This window comes from Telopea speciosissima, chromosome 3, assembly GCF_018873765.1.
Source record: "Telopea speciosissima isolate NSW1024214 ecotype Mountain lineage chromosome 3, Tspe_v1, whole genome shotgun sequence".
NCBI lineage: Eukaryota > Viridiplantae > Streptophyta > Magnoliopsida > Proteales > Proteaceae > Telopea > Telopea speciosissima.
In genome coordinates this window covers 22,389-38,496 of record NC_057918.1, presented here as the reverse complement: position 1 = coordinate 38,496, position 16,108 = coordinate 22,389, and the positions used below count along the sequence as shown (strand labels likewise).

The 16,108-nt window shown below is 39.3% G+C and overlaps 1 protein-coding gene, 1 long non-coding RNA gene and 1 pseudogene across 3 annotated transcripts in view; 2 read left to right on the top strand and 1 right to left on the bottom strand.

Annotated features, from left to right (window-relative positions):
• Nucleotides 1-8,560, bottom strand: part of LOC122655292 (ankyrin repeat domain-containing protein 2A-like) — a 47,407-nt gene extending 38,847 nt beyond the window's left edge. The window contains exons 1-3 of one of the 2 annotated variants that reach the window (XM_043849495.1): nucleotides 8,483-8,560; nucleotides 8,278-8,332; nucleotides 496-638 (exon numbers count right to left, since the gene is read on the bottom strand). In XM_043849495.1, the coding sequence (XP_043705430.1) occupies nucleotides 496-638; nucleotides 8,278-8,323 (189 nt within the window). In that variant the 5' untranslated portion in view covers nucleotides 8,324-8,332; nucleotides 8,483-8,560. Of the gene's footprint in view, nucleotides 1-495; nucleotides 639-8,277; nucleotides 8,334-8,482 lie in introns of both variants that reach the window. The other variant, XM_043849496.1, reaches the window with a different exon arrangement.
• A 481-nt stretch (nucleotides 8,561-9,041) lies between these two features.
• LOC122653793 lies at nucleotides 9,042-9,983 on the top strand (annotated as a pseudogene).
• A 4,961-nt stretch (nucleotides 9,984-14,944) lies between these two features.
• LOC122655293 lies at nucleotides 14,945-15,522 on the top strand. The gene is made up of 3 exons (XR_006331972.1): nucleotides 14,945-15,034; nucleotides 15,161-15,253; nucleotides 15,330-15,522. It is a non-coding gene; the product is annotated as an uncharacterized LOC122655293 (long non-coding RNA).
• The last annotated feature ends 586 nt before the right edge of the window (nucleotides 15,523-16,108 follow it).

Genomic DNA, 16,108 nt, shown 5'->3' with positions numbered 1-16,108 from the left:
TTATTTAATGCAGGGGTAAAAAAGAGTTTTCAAATAGGAGCTGCATGAAATGACTTTCAATTTTTTGAAAACCCTTTTTTACCCCTACATTAAATTACTTTTGGGAATAAGACAAGGGACAAAAAAAAGTAAGAATAACTTGTTAATTCACCACTTTGGTGACAACAAATATATATTTGTTGTCACCAAAGTGGTGAATTAACAAGTTATACATATAAATGCCAGCCACATATGAAGGACCAAGTATTACAGAAAAGGGGCCATGCAAGCTTCTCTTCTGCATGCTTATCTGAATCAATTCATTTCTTTAATGCTGGTGGTAAATATCCAATGCTTTTTATTCTATAGCATATTACTGATGCAATAACAAAAAAAGGAGAATGCAAGAATGTGAAATAAAAAATGACTCTATTGTAACCAATACAAAACAATTCAGATTGCCCAACTCATTCGAGTCTAAGAAGTAATACTAAGCAGGCAACGAGGAGAAATTACATTAAGGAGGCCAGTCATCGCAGAAAAATCAAAAGGATTGGAAGGAAATCCGGCTGCTGGCCCAGAAGCCGCCCTGCTTTGTCCTGACTGTGGCTCGACAGAAGATGTTTCAGATTTGCCCTCTGATGAACCAAAATTTTCTTCTGGAAAAGAAAAAATGGAAGTGTAAAGAATAGCACTTAAAACTTATGTAGTAAAAATCTCTAGAAAATGCTGGTTAAAACCAAGAATTCATGAATAATGCGATAGAAAACACAAAATCAACACCATATTGGTTTCCAATTTTCCATTAACATGAAAAGGGCATCTCCAAGAATCAATTCTAGTTAATGAAAGTGGCAGTCAAAGACTTCCTCCCATATTACAGTTAAAACTTAAACCAACAGATTCTGTACCAAACCCCACCCCCACCCCAACCCCCAAAAAAAAACAAAGGTTCCTCCGATGCAAGAGCGCTTCCATGGATCAGCCCGAACCCGTTTGGGAATGCAGACCAAGAACCGGATCCAAATCTGGGTTTTAAATCTAGTAGGATAATTAGAAATTTATTTTCTTTAAAAAATATGTAATCTTTTAATTTTATAAGTTTGGATACATAGGATATTTAGTTTCCCAATTGTTCAGAGTTTCCTTGTTAGAATTTGTTTCCTAGTTAAATAGGTTCCCATTGCTAGTTGGGTTTTCTTCTTTTAAATAGCTTGTATTAAGATGAAATTTCAGACTTGAAAAAATGAAAAGTTGAGCTTTGGTTGAAACCTGCGAGGCCGGTTGTACGCGTGCACGATCTTCTCCCCCCCCTTCTTCTATTATTCGACCTCTCTCGCATCCCATTTTCTCTTTCTTCCCTCCCCTGTGAGTCCCCTCTTCTTCCATTCTTCTCCTCCTTCTGCAACCCCTATTCTGTTCTAACATGAGTTGCACCACCTCTCCCCAAAGTGTTACCATTGATCTCCTTAATCCCTGTTCCTTTTGTTCTCAGAATATTGAAATCATCTACTTACCTTAGAGCGACCCACCCTGCCGAATCTGCCGAATTTGAGCCCCTAATCCGGTCGTGGTTGTGAGTTGCAGAGTCGAGTTCAAAGCTGGTTCTCTACTCTCCGCTGGAATTACTTTCAGAAAACTTACTCTAATTTTGCAATTGATTATTGGTTGTAATGTTGCTTGCAACCAGTCAGGTCTTCAGTCACAAACCGAGCCTGAAAATTCCAGCTTGATTGGGTTCCAATTGATTGAGTTTCTTCAATCGAAACCAAGAGGTGTTAGTGTGTTACTGATGGTTTCTGTTCTGTACAAAAGGAAGAAGAAGACCACGGTGACAGGTTGTTAAATGTCACCATAACCCCTCCCTTTCCAATTACCCCTCTCTTTTACTCTTACCTCTGTTTTGTCCTTTAATTTTGTTTGTTACAAGTTGATCCCTACCCTTTAAACCTTATTACCCATTTTGTCCATTCTTTTAGCCTTCCTTAATAACCCTCACATAATCTGAATATTTACAATTTTGCCACAACTAATGCAAAAGTTGACCTCCAACCAAGGAAACCAGCGGGAGATCGATTGCAGCAGGATTGATACAATCAAAGGAACAGAAGCAGGTTCAAGACTGAGGTCCAGTGAGCTTCTTAGGGGCCCGAAGCAGTCCTCCAAGTATCACTCTGATTGGGAGGAAGACTGCTGAGATCAAGACCTTCAAATCAGCAGCAGTGAACAAGGAACTGATGCAGCCGCAAGTGTGGAAAGTGGTCTTCTTTGCCTCTGGACAGCAACAGCAGATTCAGTTGTTGTTTAGGATGCTCTCTAGGTCTTCACAGATGTAGTAGCAGCTAGCAGCACTTGATTGCAATCACAAAACAGCAGGAACAGTAGGGAATTGAATAAGAGAAGAAGGGAAAAGGGATATGGAGATTCGGCTCTCTCAGGCCTAGGATTTTGGCTCTCTCAGCCAGGCCTCCGAAGCCCTTCATGTCACACACATGGACAAGAGAAAACTAGCTCAAAGCAACAATAATCAACTTCATTAAATCGTCTCCTAGGCTTCTAAGAGCCTTACAAATAAATACATAGCAATGACTTGCTCCTCAAGTTACAAAAATTAGAAAGTTTTAAGACAAGTCCTAAAATTGGAAACTATAAAAATAGGAACAATAAAATAACAAGTCTCTTATAAGGCTGAGACTTGGATTACAAGAAATGAAACTAAAATAGAAACTTCTAAATAAAAGCTACGCAACTAAAATAGAAACTTTAATTTAGAAACAAATAACTAATAAAATAGAAATTAGGTCTATGCCAAAATAGAAACTGACTTAATAGCAGCTTTTAATAGAATATTCCACCAGCATCCAGCACCTAATCTTCACACCAGCAGTCCATATCTTCCCCGTGAACAGTAACTCGTGGTACTATCCATATGAACGGTAACTTTTTTGGGGGGAATTCTGTCTGTCTTCTTCATGCTTCGATCTATATCAACAACTTTCAATTGTTGAACTGTGTTATTTGGGTGGGCCCATAAGCGATCCAATAAGGGTTCTTCCAACCCGGATTGCACCACCCTCCTTTCTCACCAATGGTGTCAGTGTTAGTTGTCTTTATTACAGTTGCATCTCAATAAGCTCCCTAATATATCACATATGTGGAACACCAACCCTCCAGTTCACTCCTGAACGGCTTTATCCTTCATTGTCGTTCAACTCACCCATTTCAAACACCCTCCATCAGGATTATGCTTATCATGGTTTGAGGAACCGATATCATATCGGTCAGATCAGCCAATTCATATCGGTATTGACAGAGACCGATATCAATTCCTTGACAATCCTATATCGGTGGATCGGTATGGACTAAGGTTAAAAACTTTTTTTTTTTTAAACACTGATTTTTAAAGAAAGAAATAGGAGTAAATTCGTCCAATACAGACCGATACGGGCCGATCCGGTATCGGCCAAGATCGCTACCAATACCGATTACTAAATCCCTGATGCTCATTCTATGGATATGTTTGCTTTTTTTCATAGGCAAAAAAGCAAAAGATGTTTATCACTAATAAGTGCGCAAAACAACATGTTTACTATAAGTTTCAACAGAGAAGAAGAAGAAGAAAATCTTTCAACACCTTCAAATATTGTGGGAGTTATAACCCCGTCTAGCAAAAAACTCAGCTCTAAATGAATTGACGGCCATTGAAAGTCACTTTTAGTTGCATGTGTGAAACCCACATCAGTGCAAATAAATTATAAATGTGAGAAGGACCACCACATTGAAATAGTCATATTACACTTCAAGAACAAATCAGCTTCATAAATTATGGGTCTTGATCAAGAGCTGGTCGAACATCGGTTGAATGAACCCATGTGCAAAAGCGGTGCACATCTAGCTGAATAAAAGTCAATACATTATACTACATAATAGTTATCATCAACCCTAGCAAATACACCCAAACTATATAAACCCTTAAATGCAATCTAGTTAACATAATTATAGGTTTCAGATGCTGTCAAACAGGCAGGATCATAGGTCACAAAGACAGACCAGATTAAAGAGAAAAAAATTTTGGGTGAAATCCACAACTTTGATTATGATAATTTTCTGGTTGAGTAGTCCCTTTGATAAGATAAACAAAAGCCAAAAATTCAATGGAATCCAGGTTATCCATAGGAAGCTTAACTTGGAATTATTTGATGAATAAATTCAGACAGCCGAGTGTCATTGTCTGACATCTAACAGAGTAATTGGTTATTTGGTTCTGTCCAGGAAAGTAGGAGATTAGGAAGGCAAGACACTTATCTCGAATCTCGATAGAGAGATTGATCCAAGAAGAATCAGTAATTGTGGTCCACGAAAATAGGAAGTTGCAACCTCTTAGACTCCTTAATTGATAACAATCTTCAACAGATAATCATACAAGTCAGAAAATAAGAACCAAAAGGTCTCTTAAGCTGATAAGAAGACTTCTCCAACAGCTACAACCTCTTACCAACCGATTGTAGTAAATACTGGAAAGGATTTAGGAAAAGAAACAACTAAACAATACCATACGTGGGCAAGAAGTCAGACCTGGATATAGAGCACTGCAGAACAAACCAAGAAGAAGAAGAAGGGATATGACCAAGGCCTCTCACCTGTGGCCTTGGTCGGTCTCTCACAGCACACAAAGGCAGCAAGCCAATTTCTTCAACTCAAATCGTGGGTGTGTGTAGGAAGCCCCTTTTTAATTGATAAACAGCAACAAGGATCCCTCTTTGAGTGGGAAAGGAGATCTCCTTACAAAATTGAAATCCTCATATTAGAAACTAAATACAAAAGAGAATCTAACTTGCAGCCCTTTAACAAAATACAAACAATCCCTATATTAGAAAATACTACTACATAGAAGAAATCTATATCAAAATAGGAATCAAATAAAGCTATATGCCTATATCAAAATAGATACTAAATAAAGCTACTAAGAGTCCCCCACACATGGACAGTCTAACACATGGTAGTGGGCCTCAATCTGGCCCACAAAAGTAGACCAATAACTGGGCCCAAAGGCCTAGGCTGGCTGGTGCTGGCTTTCTTCTCTTCAACCTTCCTCGAACTACATCACCCTTTCACCAAATCTTTCCCACTCAACATAGATCTCCACTTTTAATATTTAACTCGTCAAAATTAAAGCTCCTAATAAGTAATGTTGGCATTCATGTCTACAGATTCTCATAACACATCTAGAGAAACCACCATTTGCAAACATGACTAAACTGCAGCAGACCTGCTAAATGACACATGTCATTTGAGCTGAACAATGTTAGAGGGCTTGCATTCACCACTTTAATAATCCACCTTGTTATCTTCAAACCAACCCTCGATGAAGATCTCTGAATGCACCAGGATGGAGGAGCTAAAAGAGTAGGGAGCAGGTCTAAAATGACTTTGGGAGAAGTGGTGTCTTCTGGAATAGATGGATTTGAATACAGTTGAATAGAAAAATAGGATCCATGTAGCCAACCCCATTTAGTTCAGACTTCAGATAAGGCTTACTAGTTTAAGTTAATATAAAATTAGGGTTTCACAACAACTTATAGCACACAGAGGAAATCAATGAAGCAACAACCCAGAAAAGCAATTGGATAGGGTTTAGAAAATGGTGGATAGTGCAAGGAGCACTGAAAATTAGGATTTTCGGGGCAAAATTGGGGTTAGGATTTAGAAAATGGTGGATAGTGATTAGAAGAAGGACTGGAATTGATTCTGTCAGAAGTGGGAAGAAATAGCAAGCTGATTCAAGTCACCCCATGGATAGGCTAGCTAACTGAGCAAGGATTGATAAGAGCAGGTTTGGGTACTTGCATGGCAGAGTTTCAACAATGAGGTGCTGGGACAGATGTGTTTGTTATGGGGTGCAGGAAGAACAGTATAACGCTTAAGAATAGAGTCGACATGAAGAAGAATCACTCTCTTATAACAAAGAATGTACAAGTACAGCATGCCTTGGGTGAAACAAGTCCTAATAGTATTAGTTCTTTCTAACCACTAAAGAACTCCAAAATGCACTACTAATTGAGACCAAACCATCTAGGATATAACATTCCTATGCCAGTCACCCACCATTGAAAGGCCTCATAAAGACTCTAATCACTATCAAGTCCCCCTCAAAAATTAAGAATCCTCAAATTATCCCTGCTTCAGCAGATTTAGAGGCCAACCCCCCCCCCCCCCCAAGAAAAACAAATCAAACTTGGATTGACCGTATCTAATAAGCCACCCAACTCGTGACAACTACTTTCACTCACTGAACAACCCTATGTAGAAACACAAATCCAACCCTAGAAGACCATTTTTGGGTTGAACCTATAAACCAGAAACTTTGAAATGGCCATTTCTTCTTTTTGGCTTACCGAGCTTTTGGGAACCAAATCACACCCAATTGGTGACTCATTTTAAGTTGCCAAAAATTCTCTCCTCCATAAGCACTTATATTAGAAAACCAGACCAAAATTATGAAGGTCAAGACCCCAAGAGAGTACACAAAGGGCGTTCCTTAGTTTCACGTGTAGCTAATGCCGTCAGAATATGAACTAAAGCAAATGGAGTATATCTGGAACCAACTTCCCTTATAAACCATGGACAAACTATTTTTCAATATCAACCTGTAATTGGAGGTATTTAACAAGGAATTGCAAAAACAGAAAGTAATAAAGCACTTCACAAAAAAGAACGGGTAAATTACACGTCACCCCTGGTTTTCAAACGAAACTCAAATCACCCCCTGGTTTTTGAAAATACACATTCGTCCCCCTCTATAGTAATGGTGTTAGTCTGTTGTTAGTTATTGGTGTGAAAGGACTATTTTACCCTTGTACTAAAACATTAGAATTAAATTTACAAAACTACCCTTCAAAATCTATGTTTGAATGCCAAGGGTAGTTTAGGGATTTAAATTTATTTAACTGGCTGACATCATCACTTAACAGCAAAAAACTAACGGTAGGGACTAATTTGTCATATTGGGGTCTAATACAGGGGATGATTTGAGTATTTTCAAAAGCCAGGGGGTATTTTCAAAAGCCAGGGGGTGACGTGTAATTTACCCAAAAAGAAAAGATGAATCTCGCTTCAGAGTTGCTTCGTAACCAAGCTATAATATGAGAGAGACGCAAGGGTGCTCATAGATCAGCTCGTACACCCGGGAGGCTCGACTCCCTACTTGCTAGAGAACATTTCTCCGTCGAGACACTAACTGCTGATCTCGTGTACCGCTCTGCTTACAGGTGTTTAGACAGGTTCCTTTCAAAATAAGGGCCTCGTTTGCCAGGGGTTCGCGGCATACATCGCAAAGCAGGTCCTGAGGATAAGGTCAGAGTTATTCCAGCATGTTTATTCTATAGTCTTTTATTAGAAGAAGTGGTTGGGGGTCGGAGGCCGGCGGCCTGTAGCTCTAATAGCGAAGAAAAGGTGTGCGGTTCTTCGCTGCGGGCCAGCAGCCCTATAAAGAAAGGACGCGGGATCGGCTACAGGCCTCAAAGTTTCACTACTCCCTGGGACTTGCACACACTGAATCAGCGGAGGGCCAAAACCTGCTTCTGCAGTTGTGATTGAAGAAAATTCTTAACTAGCTAGTAACTACACATCAGGAGACATGAATAGATAAATCTACAGAACTTCGTATCAACCATTGATCTTAAAATGGTTTTAAACTAATCACTAGAAAAATTTATATCCCATTCCGATAGCAATGATTATAATTAATGCAGTCATAGGCTTACCAATCAAGTCCAATTAGCAGCCGGTAACGATATAAGAGACAATAGAAACAGTACTCAAAGGAAACTTTGGTAAGAAACATAGCCCAACATCAATTTTTCACAACTTATAAGAAAAAGAAGAATGGGGCGTGGGAGATTTTTAAACTACATATGTTGTTCTAAGAAACAGTTCAGAGTGGATAACTATAGTAGTACGACTAAATGAGTGACGCAAAACACATAATCATTAGAACTACTTATGAGTTAGCCACGTAATCATTAGAACTACTTATGAGTCAGCCATAAACCATTAGAACTTCCATCGACAAACTCTGTTTTGAGGGGTATGAAACGATGGACAATTTCTAACATGTAAAATGCCAAGCCAGATTCGCTACCTAAAACCGCCAACTCACTTCACTACAAGACCACCATAAAATAAACCTGATTGCTCAACATATCAATTTTCATAATCAAAACAATGATGTGCAAAAGGCGAGAGCAAGAAAAGAATATGGAAATGGAATCCAAAAATCCATCCAGTGATTCTGTGTACCATCGCTGGGAGAGGTTGGAGGATCCTTCTGCAAATTTGATGACATGATAAGCAGCTGCATCAGCAAGAAAAAATAATTAAATGAAAAACTTGAACCTTATAAGTGTAAACCCTTGATAAACACATTAGTTACATGCAGAGTTATCCAAGCTCCTTATGCTCAAAACCCTGCAAACCGAAGATCACAAATGTAATTTTTCATTACCTGACGGTAGAAACCCTAAGTGAGCCCCTCAACAATCACGCCGGTCCCCGATTAAGCAGAACGCCCCCGCCAACCCTGTATCTACGGACAAACACTCTCCTCGATCCTAAGTACTTCAGAACCCACAGAATTGTCAAATACCTGCAGATATTAGAACATCAGTGGGCCACCTCAATGCGCATCGCAGATATCGAATGGCTCTTAAATGTGGTTATTTTGTGTTTGGATATCTCTTAGGGAAAATTACGTGTACACCCCCTGTATTTTGCCTAAAACATTTTAATAAACCTGAGGTTTCTAATAACCACTTCATACACTCACTCCTTTTTTTTTTTGTTACATAAAAATTAATAAGAGTCCGTTAGCAACTCAACATTAAGTGATAACGTGGAATATATTTTGGACGTGAAATGACTGTTATACCTTTTCATGACACCCTTAACAAATCAATGACCATCGTCTTCCTCAAACCTCACCCACCATTCTTGTCAAGCAAATCAGTCATGTTCTTCCTCCAGAAGAGAGAAGACCGGATTTTTCTTGGCCATTCAGTCTATCAATGGCGACTCAGATCCTACTAAGGGTTAAACTCGCTTTGAAGCCTCCAAAATGCCCTTTCATAGCCATTCGCTCCAAAACAACTTCATCTCAGTATGTGGCGTCCAGGCCAGAGACCCCCCACCTTTGAAAAATTCATGGGCAACTACAAAAATTTTCTTAAGGTAGTCTCAGTCCAAGATCTCATCCTTGCGCACCCTAAAAACCCAACACTTCCCCTTGATTTCCTCAACATGCTTTCTCAAAAATTCCACCTTAATTGTGGAGCACTTCAATTCATCCGTAAATATTACCACAATTTCACACTCTTCTATGATACCCTCAACTCAAAATCATTCTTCAAATTAACTGAAGTTGCAATTGAGATTTCTCGACAAGAAGCAGCTGCAATTGAGATTTCTTGACAGGAAGCAACTGCAATTGATACTCCAAAGCGCATTGTAATTGACCGATTAGTTCGACTTCTCTCAATGTCTATCTAAAAATCTCTACCACTCCGAGCAATTTTCAAAGTCTGGAGGGAACTTGGCTAGGCCGATGATTTTGAGGATTCAATAATCTCCCACAACCCTACTATTTTCTCTCTATATTATGCCCACGAACCTAAAACTCATATCTTGAAATTGGTGCTTGGAAACCTAAATACTAGCTCTTTTTTTAGCCGCAATTGAGAATAGGAAAATTTTTGAATCTTGTAAGGAGGATGCCAGGGTTGATCCATCAGAAATAAAATTTGCTTTTAAACATGGGTTTCCACCAGGGATTAGATTGAGCAAGGATTTTAAAGCTAAGCTTAAGGAATGGCAAAGGTTGCGATATTTGGGACCTTTATGAATTCTTGGGGTTGACAGTGGGGAAAAAGGTGGAGGTGGAGAAGATTAGCCATTTTCGGCAATGGTTTGGGATTGATTTGAATGGTAGGGACCTATCTCCGAGCCCATAAGTTATTTTTCTTGCATACAATAATATGACCAATAGAGAGAGCCACATTACAATCAATCTAACAACCCTTATTCTATTTGCATTCTTCTTCGTATAAACCTTCAAAATGATTGCCCAAGCAACAACAAACACTCGATTTCTAAACGACTTCCATCTAGATTCTCCAAAACCTCTAAGAGTTTCCTAATTTTAGTACTTTGAATTGAAACGTTGGGACGTCCGATCTCGATCGACTGTCCATGATGAGCAGTAAAAACATTTGCATGTAAAGCTCTACAAAAGAGTTTTGGCTGCCGGATGAGGAACAGGGCTGGTCGCCTCTTCGCCAGGGGGAGGAACAGGGTTGGTTTGCCTAACAGGGATGATGGGTGAGGTTTGGGGAAGACGATGGTCATTGGCTTGTTGAAGCTGTTATGAAAGGGTATAAGAGTCATTTCATGTCCAAAGTATATCCCACATCAGCACTTAACGTTGAGTTGCTGTTATTTTTATGTTTTTTTTTTTTTTTTTTTAACGAAGGGGTGTACAAGGTGGTTATTGGAAACCTCGGGTTTATTAATTTGTTTTCTTTTCATAGTACAAGGGGTACACATAATTTTCCCTTTAGAAAATGGTGGATATAAGAATCCACAATTGATCATGTCCTTCAAGTCACACGTTGATTTCTACGGCTCTACCACATCGTTTCAAACGAAGTTTTACCATAACATTCCTCTAATTTGGAACCGACATGGAATTGATTCAATACGAAGCCATGAAGAGTCGTATGCTTTAATAAATAGTATAGTAATCTATAATTTTTTCTATTTATATTATATTCAATATTTATAGGATTTTAATTTAGAATCCAAATTAAGAAATTGTTGGCTTGATAGGAACTATGAAAGAAAAAAGGATGGTCTAACTATGCCAGAGTCATGAAATAGAAGGGTGGTCTCTCACTTATTGAGACCTTCTGGTGGAAAGAAATGGGGCCCCAAGTAGGGCTGCATACTCCAGACCTTCCCCAGGTGGTCTCTTCCACTTGTTTAGTGCAACTTTGTTCACATTTCTAGGGAATTGAACGGCATTGCCGACACCCTAGCTAGGAAAGGCCAGTCCATTCGGTGTAGGACTTCTTGGTCTAATTCCACTCCTTGGCTCTCTCAAATGTGTCAGCATGAGGCCTTGGATTGTAACCGATCTACCCTTCAATAAATCAATACTTTACCAAAAAAAAAAGGGGAAATTTATGAAACACCCCTTGAAAATGGACTGATATTCAGATCACTCCCTCTTATTTGAAAATACTCAGATCACCCCCTGCATTAGAGCCCTATACTCACATTAGTCCCTACTGTTAGTTTTACACTGTTAAATATATTTAAATCCCTAAACTACCCTTGACTAGTGTAGAGTTACTATTTTACCCTTAAATCTAAAACCCCCAATGTCTCCTCATCCTCTGTCTCAACTCTTCATCTATGGCCTTTACGACGCTCGTCTTCCATCATATTCCATATCAGATCAAAGGAACCCATTTGTGCAAGCCAAGATCGAAAAGATCTTCATGCCTGCTCTGAGCTTCACCATGACCGAAGGAAATACCTTCCAAAGGGGTGGAATAAGTCTTAAGAAACCAACTGAATTTGATGCTCAAATTCAGATTAATTCCAGAAATCAAATCTGAAAAAAAAAAAAACCCAAAACAAGGTACCGCTGTCAATATGGGTGATTTACTTCAATCGATGGGATGCTCTGATTAGTCTCAAAGAGGGTATCAAGTGTACATACCTGAGGAGGCCAATAAAACCCTAAAATTTCAAGGGGGATCGATTCAGTCAACAACCATGTTCTCTCCAAATTTGAAAGCATCGTAGTCGTTGAATCCGATAAAGTCGACATGGATGCCGAGACATTCTACAATGGAATTCTCGCTGCAATTGTTGTTGGCGAAGGAGAATTGGCGCCTGTGGGTGCCCTGATTGGGTTGCTTGCTGAAATCGAAGAAGAAATCGCAGAAGCTAAAGCTAAAGCGGCTTCTTCGTCCAATATCGTTCCTTCAACCCCTACTCCTGCTGCTTCTCCGCCTCTAGCTCCTGCCATTGTTCCCTCTCCATCTCCTGTGTGGAGGTTGCTTTGTCGGAGAGCATGGGCGTGATACGAATGGACCACAGGGTTAGGGCGAAGCAGAGGCGGCGACGACGGTGATGCAGGGCGAAGCAGAGGCGGTGGAGTAGTTTAGGTTGAAGATGAAGGAAAAGGTAGTATTGTAAATTTAATTCTAAAGTTTTAGTACAAGGCTAAAATAATCATTTTACAACAATAATTAACAGCAGACTAACACCGTTACTGTAGAGGGGCTGATCTGAGCATTTTCAAATAAGAGGGGGTGATTGGAGTATCGGTCCATTTTTAAGGGGTGTTTCGTAAATTTTCCAAAAAAAAAAAAAACAGCTATCACCTTAGGGAAGATTATTTTTGAGGCGTTGTCAGCTACTTCTCTCGTCTCTGCGGGTCGTCTGGTCCATTATGGGCTTCTCTCGTGTTACTGGGAACTTTCCCCTATGCTCAACTCACTACAATTTTTTTTTTTAGTCTATCCTACTTAAGGGCCCACAGGCCAACTACAAGCTAAGGGGGAAGGCTAAGACAAGCCCACAATCTACAACTAAGGGGGCGGGCAGGGAGGAGGGGAGAGAAAGGTGCCTTTTTGGCACCATATGCAATCCAGGAGAGTCGATCCCTTGGCCTCCTGGGGGGCATGCACTCAATCTGCAATGCCTCCAACCAACCGAGCTAGCGGTTGTTTGCCCTTATGGAGACTTGATTCATCAAGATGTTATGAAATAAAATCTTGACTCTTCTGCCCATTCTTCTATTACATTTGGATTTTTTTATTTTTTTTTTCTGTTTGAATTTGGGACATGTGTTTTTATGGCTATTATGTGATGTTGGAAGATTTTATGGAGTTTGGGATCTTTTTCTTTTTGGTGTTTGAACTTGTATCCTGTTTTGAATATCCCTATACTTGAAACGTGTCACTAAAGTTGACATATGTTTTTATATGTGGTGCTTGGATTTTGGAGTTTGGAATAGGTTCTTGAATTTGGATATTAATATGTATTTTTCTTAAATGTCATAGTTGCTTTGAACTTTGGATGCAAGCATTTAGGTAATAATTTTTCAATCTTTGAGTGTATGCCCTTTTTTGTTATGTGTTTTTATAAAATGTGTATCATCTTCTTTTTATTTTTTTGCCGTTCTCATAATATTGACAGCATTTTTTACTTCTTGTTTAATTTCTTAATCGTTTAATATGCCGTCCCTTACAAAGTTTTTTTTTGCAATTACTGCTTTAATTAACTTTGTTGGGGTCAACCCTAGAAAAAAAAATACTGTTGTGTCAAACAATAAGGCAAAAGATAATTGTCTACTTGCGTAGCCCTTGCACTAATGTGGAGCCCGATGAGAGTGTGCGTAGAGGCATATACACGAATGGGATTTTTATGTCTTAATATATACATTGAATTTTGCCACTCTAAAGTACTTTTCGGACATTGTTGTTTAGGAAAGCCTTACTTTGGTTTAACTCATGAAGTACTATTCACTATTGCCCTAAAACAATGGTCCCACTCGCTGCTGAGCGGGCCATGGGGTAGGCAGCCCCTACCGGGAGTGTAGGGGGGCCGGAGCCTTAGCACTAATTTTTCTTAAGTTAGATTCTCTTATACATGAAAAAAAAAACAAAAAAAAAAGGCCAAAAAATAAGAAGTCGGTGAAACACATTTATTTTCGGTAGTGAATCATGATTTTCAGTGCGAAATTGAGTTTTGCCAGCGAAACCCTACCTTTTTGCGCTAGTGAAATCTCAAATTTGTCGGTGAAATATTTCCTTTATTTTATCTAAAATAATCGATACAGAAATAGAAATAAAAAACAATGAAAGATCCAAAGAAAAAAAGGAAATTCTGGGTTTATGGGTTTATGGGTTAATGAGTTAATGGGTTTATGGGTTTTGGGGTTTTGGAGTTAGGGGTTATGTGTTATGGGTTTATGGGTTAAGGGTTTTGGGGTTTGGGGTTATGGGTTGATGGGTTGATGGGTTGATGGGTCAATGGATTAGAGTTCGAAATCAGGTAACGGCCCGAATCGACTCAAGTTATCATTCCACGTGGCAATCTACGGAAAACGCTAAAATAAAAAAAAAAGCTTTTTTCATTACCATCCTGTTATTTATAGGAATATCGGAAATGACTCTCTTGTCCTCCATGTCCTTTACCGCTCTGTAGAAACAAACACAACCAACTAAAATCTCAGCTGTTCAATACCAACCACGTCATCAATCCGCGTCAAAAACATCCAACGGTGTAGAATAAAATATTTATGCTCTCTCGAATGCTCGCTCGAACTGTACGGAAAGTGGCTTAACCCTCAGAACCCCGAACCCTAACCGTGGCTCTGGAGTCCCCGCTGGTTACGGTTAAACTCGCGTCAATAGAAAAGGAAGAGAGAGGAGAGAGAAAGAAGCAAAGGTCGGTCGTTTAGGTTTCGATTTCTCCTCTCGCAGTAGAGCAGCAGAGACGAGAGGTGAAGAAGAAGAAGAAGAAGAAGAAGAAGAAGAAAAAGAAAGGTTATCTACCTGCGAACTAGGGTTATGGTTTCTACTTCAGTAATTGATAACTTATATTAACGAGTGTAGGGTTAGGGTTCCTTTCATTCATTTTGATTTGGAGATATTGAGGTCGATTCTCTGTGCTACAGGATACGTGAAACCATAGGGTTTATGTGATCTCTGTGCTGTTTCCATTTCCTTGTTCGATCTCGGTTTCTGTTATTGTTGAAATCCAGGGTTTTGCTCTTTAATGGATGAGTTTTGGGAGAGAGCCGTGGAAACGGCGCTTGTCGGCCAAACCGATTGCTCATCTACTCGTTCCCTGACCGCTTGTATTTACTGGTACTTACAGACTGTTTTTCGTCCCAGTCTTCTCGCTATAGCAGAGGAGACCCTGGCAGAGTTCCTTTCAAGGCTACTGGAACTGCTGTCGACTGGTCCAGATGCTTGGGATGAAGGTAAGAAAAGTGACTTTATACAGTCTGGTCCAGAACTCAAATGTTAATTAAGTTTTAGCCTTGTTCCTAAGGTTCAAAATCTTTATTTTTTGCCCTTAGTTTTGATTTTTTTTTTTTTTTGTGCAGCCTGGTCCGGATTCTATAGGAATCATTGTTTCCCACAATTGTAGTGGAGTTGCAGCACGAGCTTGCGGTCTTGTGAGTTTAGAGCCCACAAAGGTAATTTTCTTCAAATTTTTTCAAACCGTATTGTTGTATCGATATGTTGTAAAATATTTGTTTCAACTATCTACAGGTCGCTGAGATCTTCAAAGATCGCGTCCATCTTGGTTCCATGATTGCCGTTGCCTTGATGTCTTGTCTACAATCCCTGCTGGAAATGGAGGGACTTTAGAGCTTATATACATGCAGGTTTGTTGTTCTCGCGCAGTTTACTTGACTGTTGGAATGAAGTTCAGGTTTTGTTGAACATTTAGCATTTGTTTTTGTAGACATGCACCGACAACATTGGCAGCGTCACGCGACTTCCCCACGAATTTTGAATAGTGAGAAGAGAGGTGTGAGTTTGAGGAAGGAAGAAAAGAAAAGAGAAAGAAAGAGAAGGAGAAAAGGAAGAAGGGAAGAAGACTACCTCTCCCTCCTCAACCTTCAAGTTCCGGTTTGGACTGTTGAAGACCCTGTATCGAAGGGTTCAAGACCTTTTATCTCAAGGGTAGAAGACTTTTATTTTTAGTCTAGAGTAAGAGTAAGTGAAAATCCCTCCTAATATCTATAAGTTTGATACATAAGTCTTAGATTATTCTATGGTTAGATAAGGCATTTTCACATGATCATATATATATATATACTAGTAAATATGCACGTGCAAATTTGTTAAGTGGTGGAGAGCTAATTTTTTTGGTGTTATAAGATAATGACACTTTCTCAATGTGCAAAATAGTATCAAGTACTTACTCTTTTCAATACATATTGATGCATGTCATAAAACCTTTTGTTTTTTTTTGGTAAGATATCATAAAACATTATGATACAGAAAAGGGTAAATTACAGATCACCCTGGATCACCCCCTGATT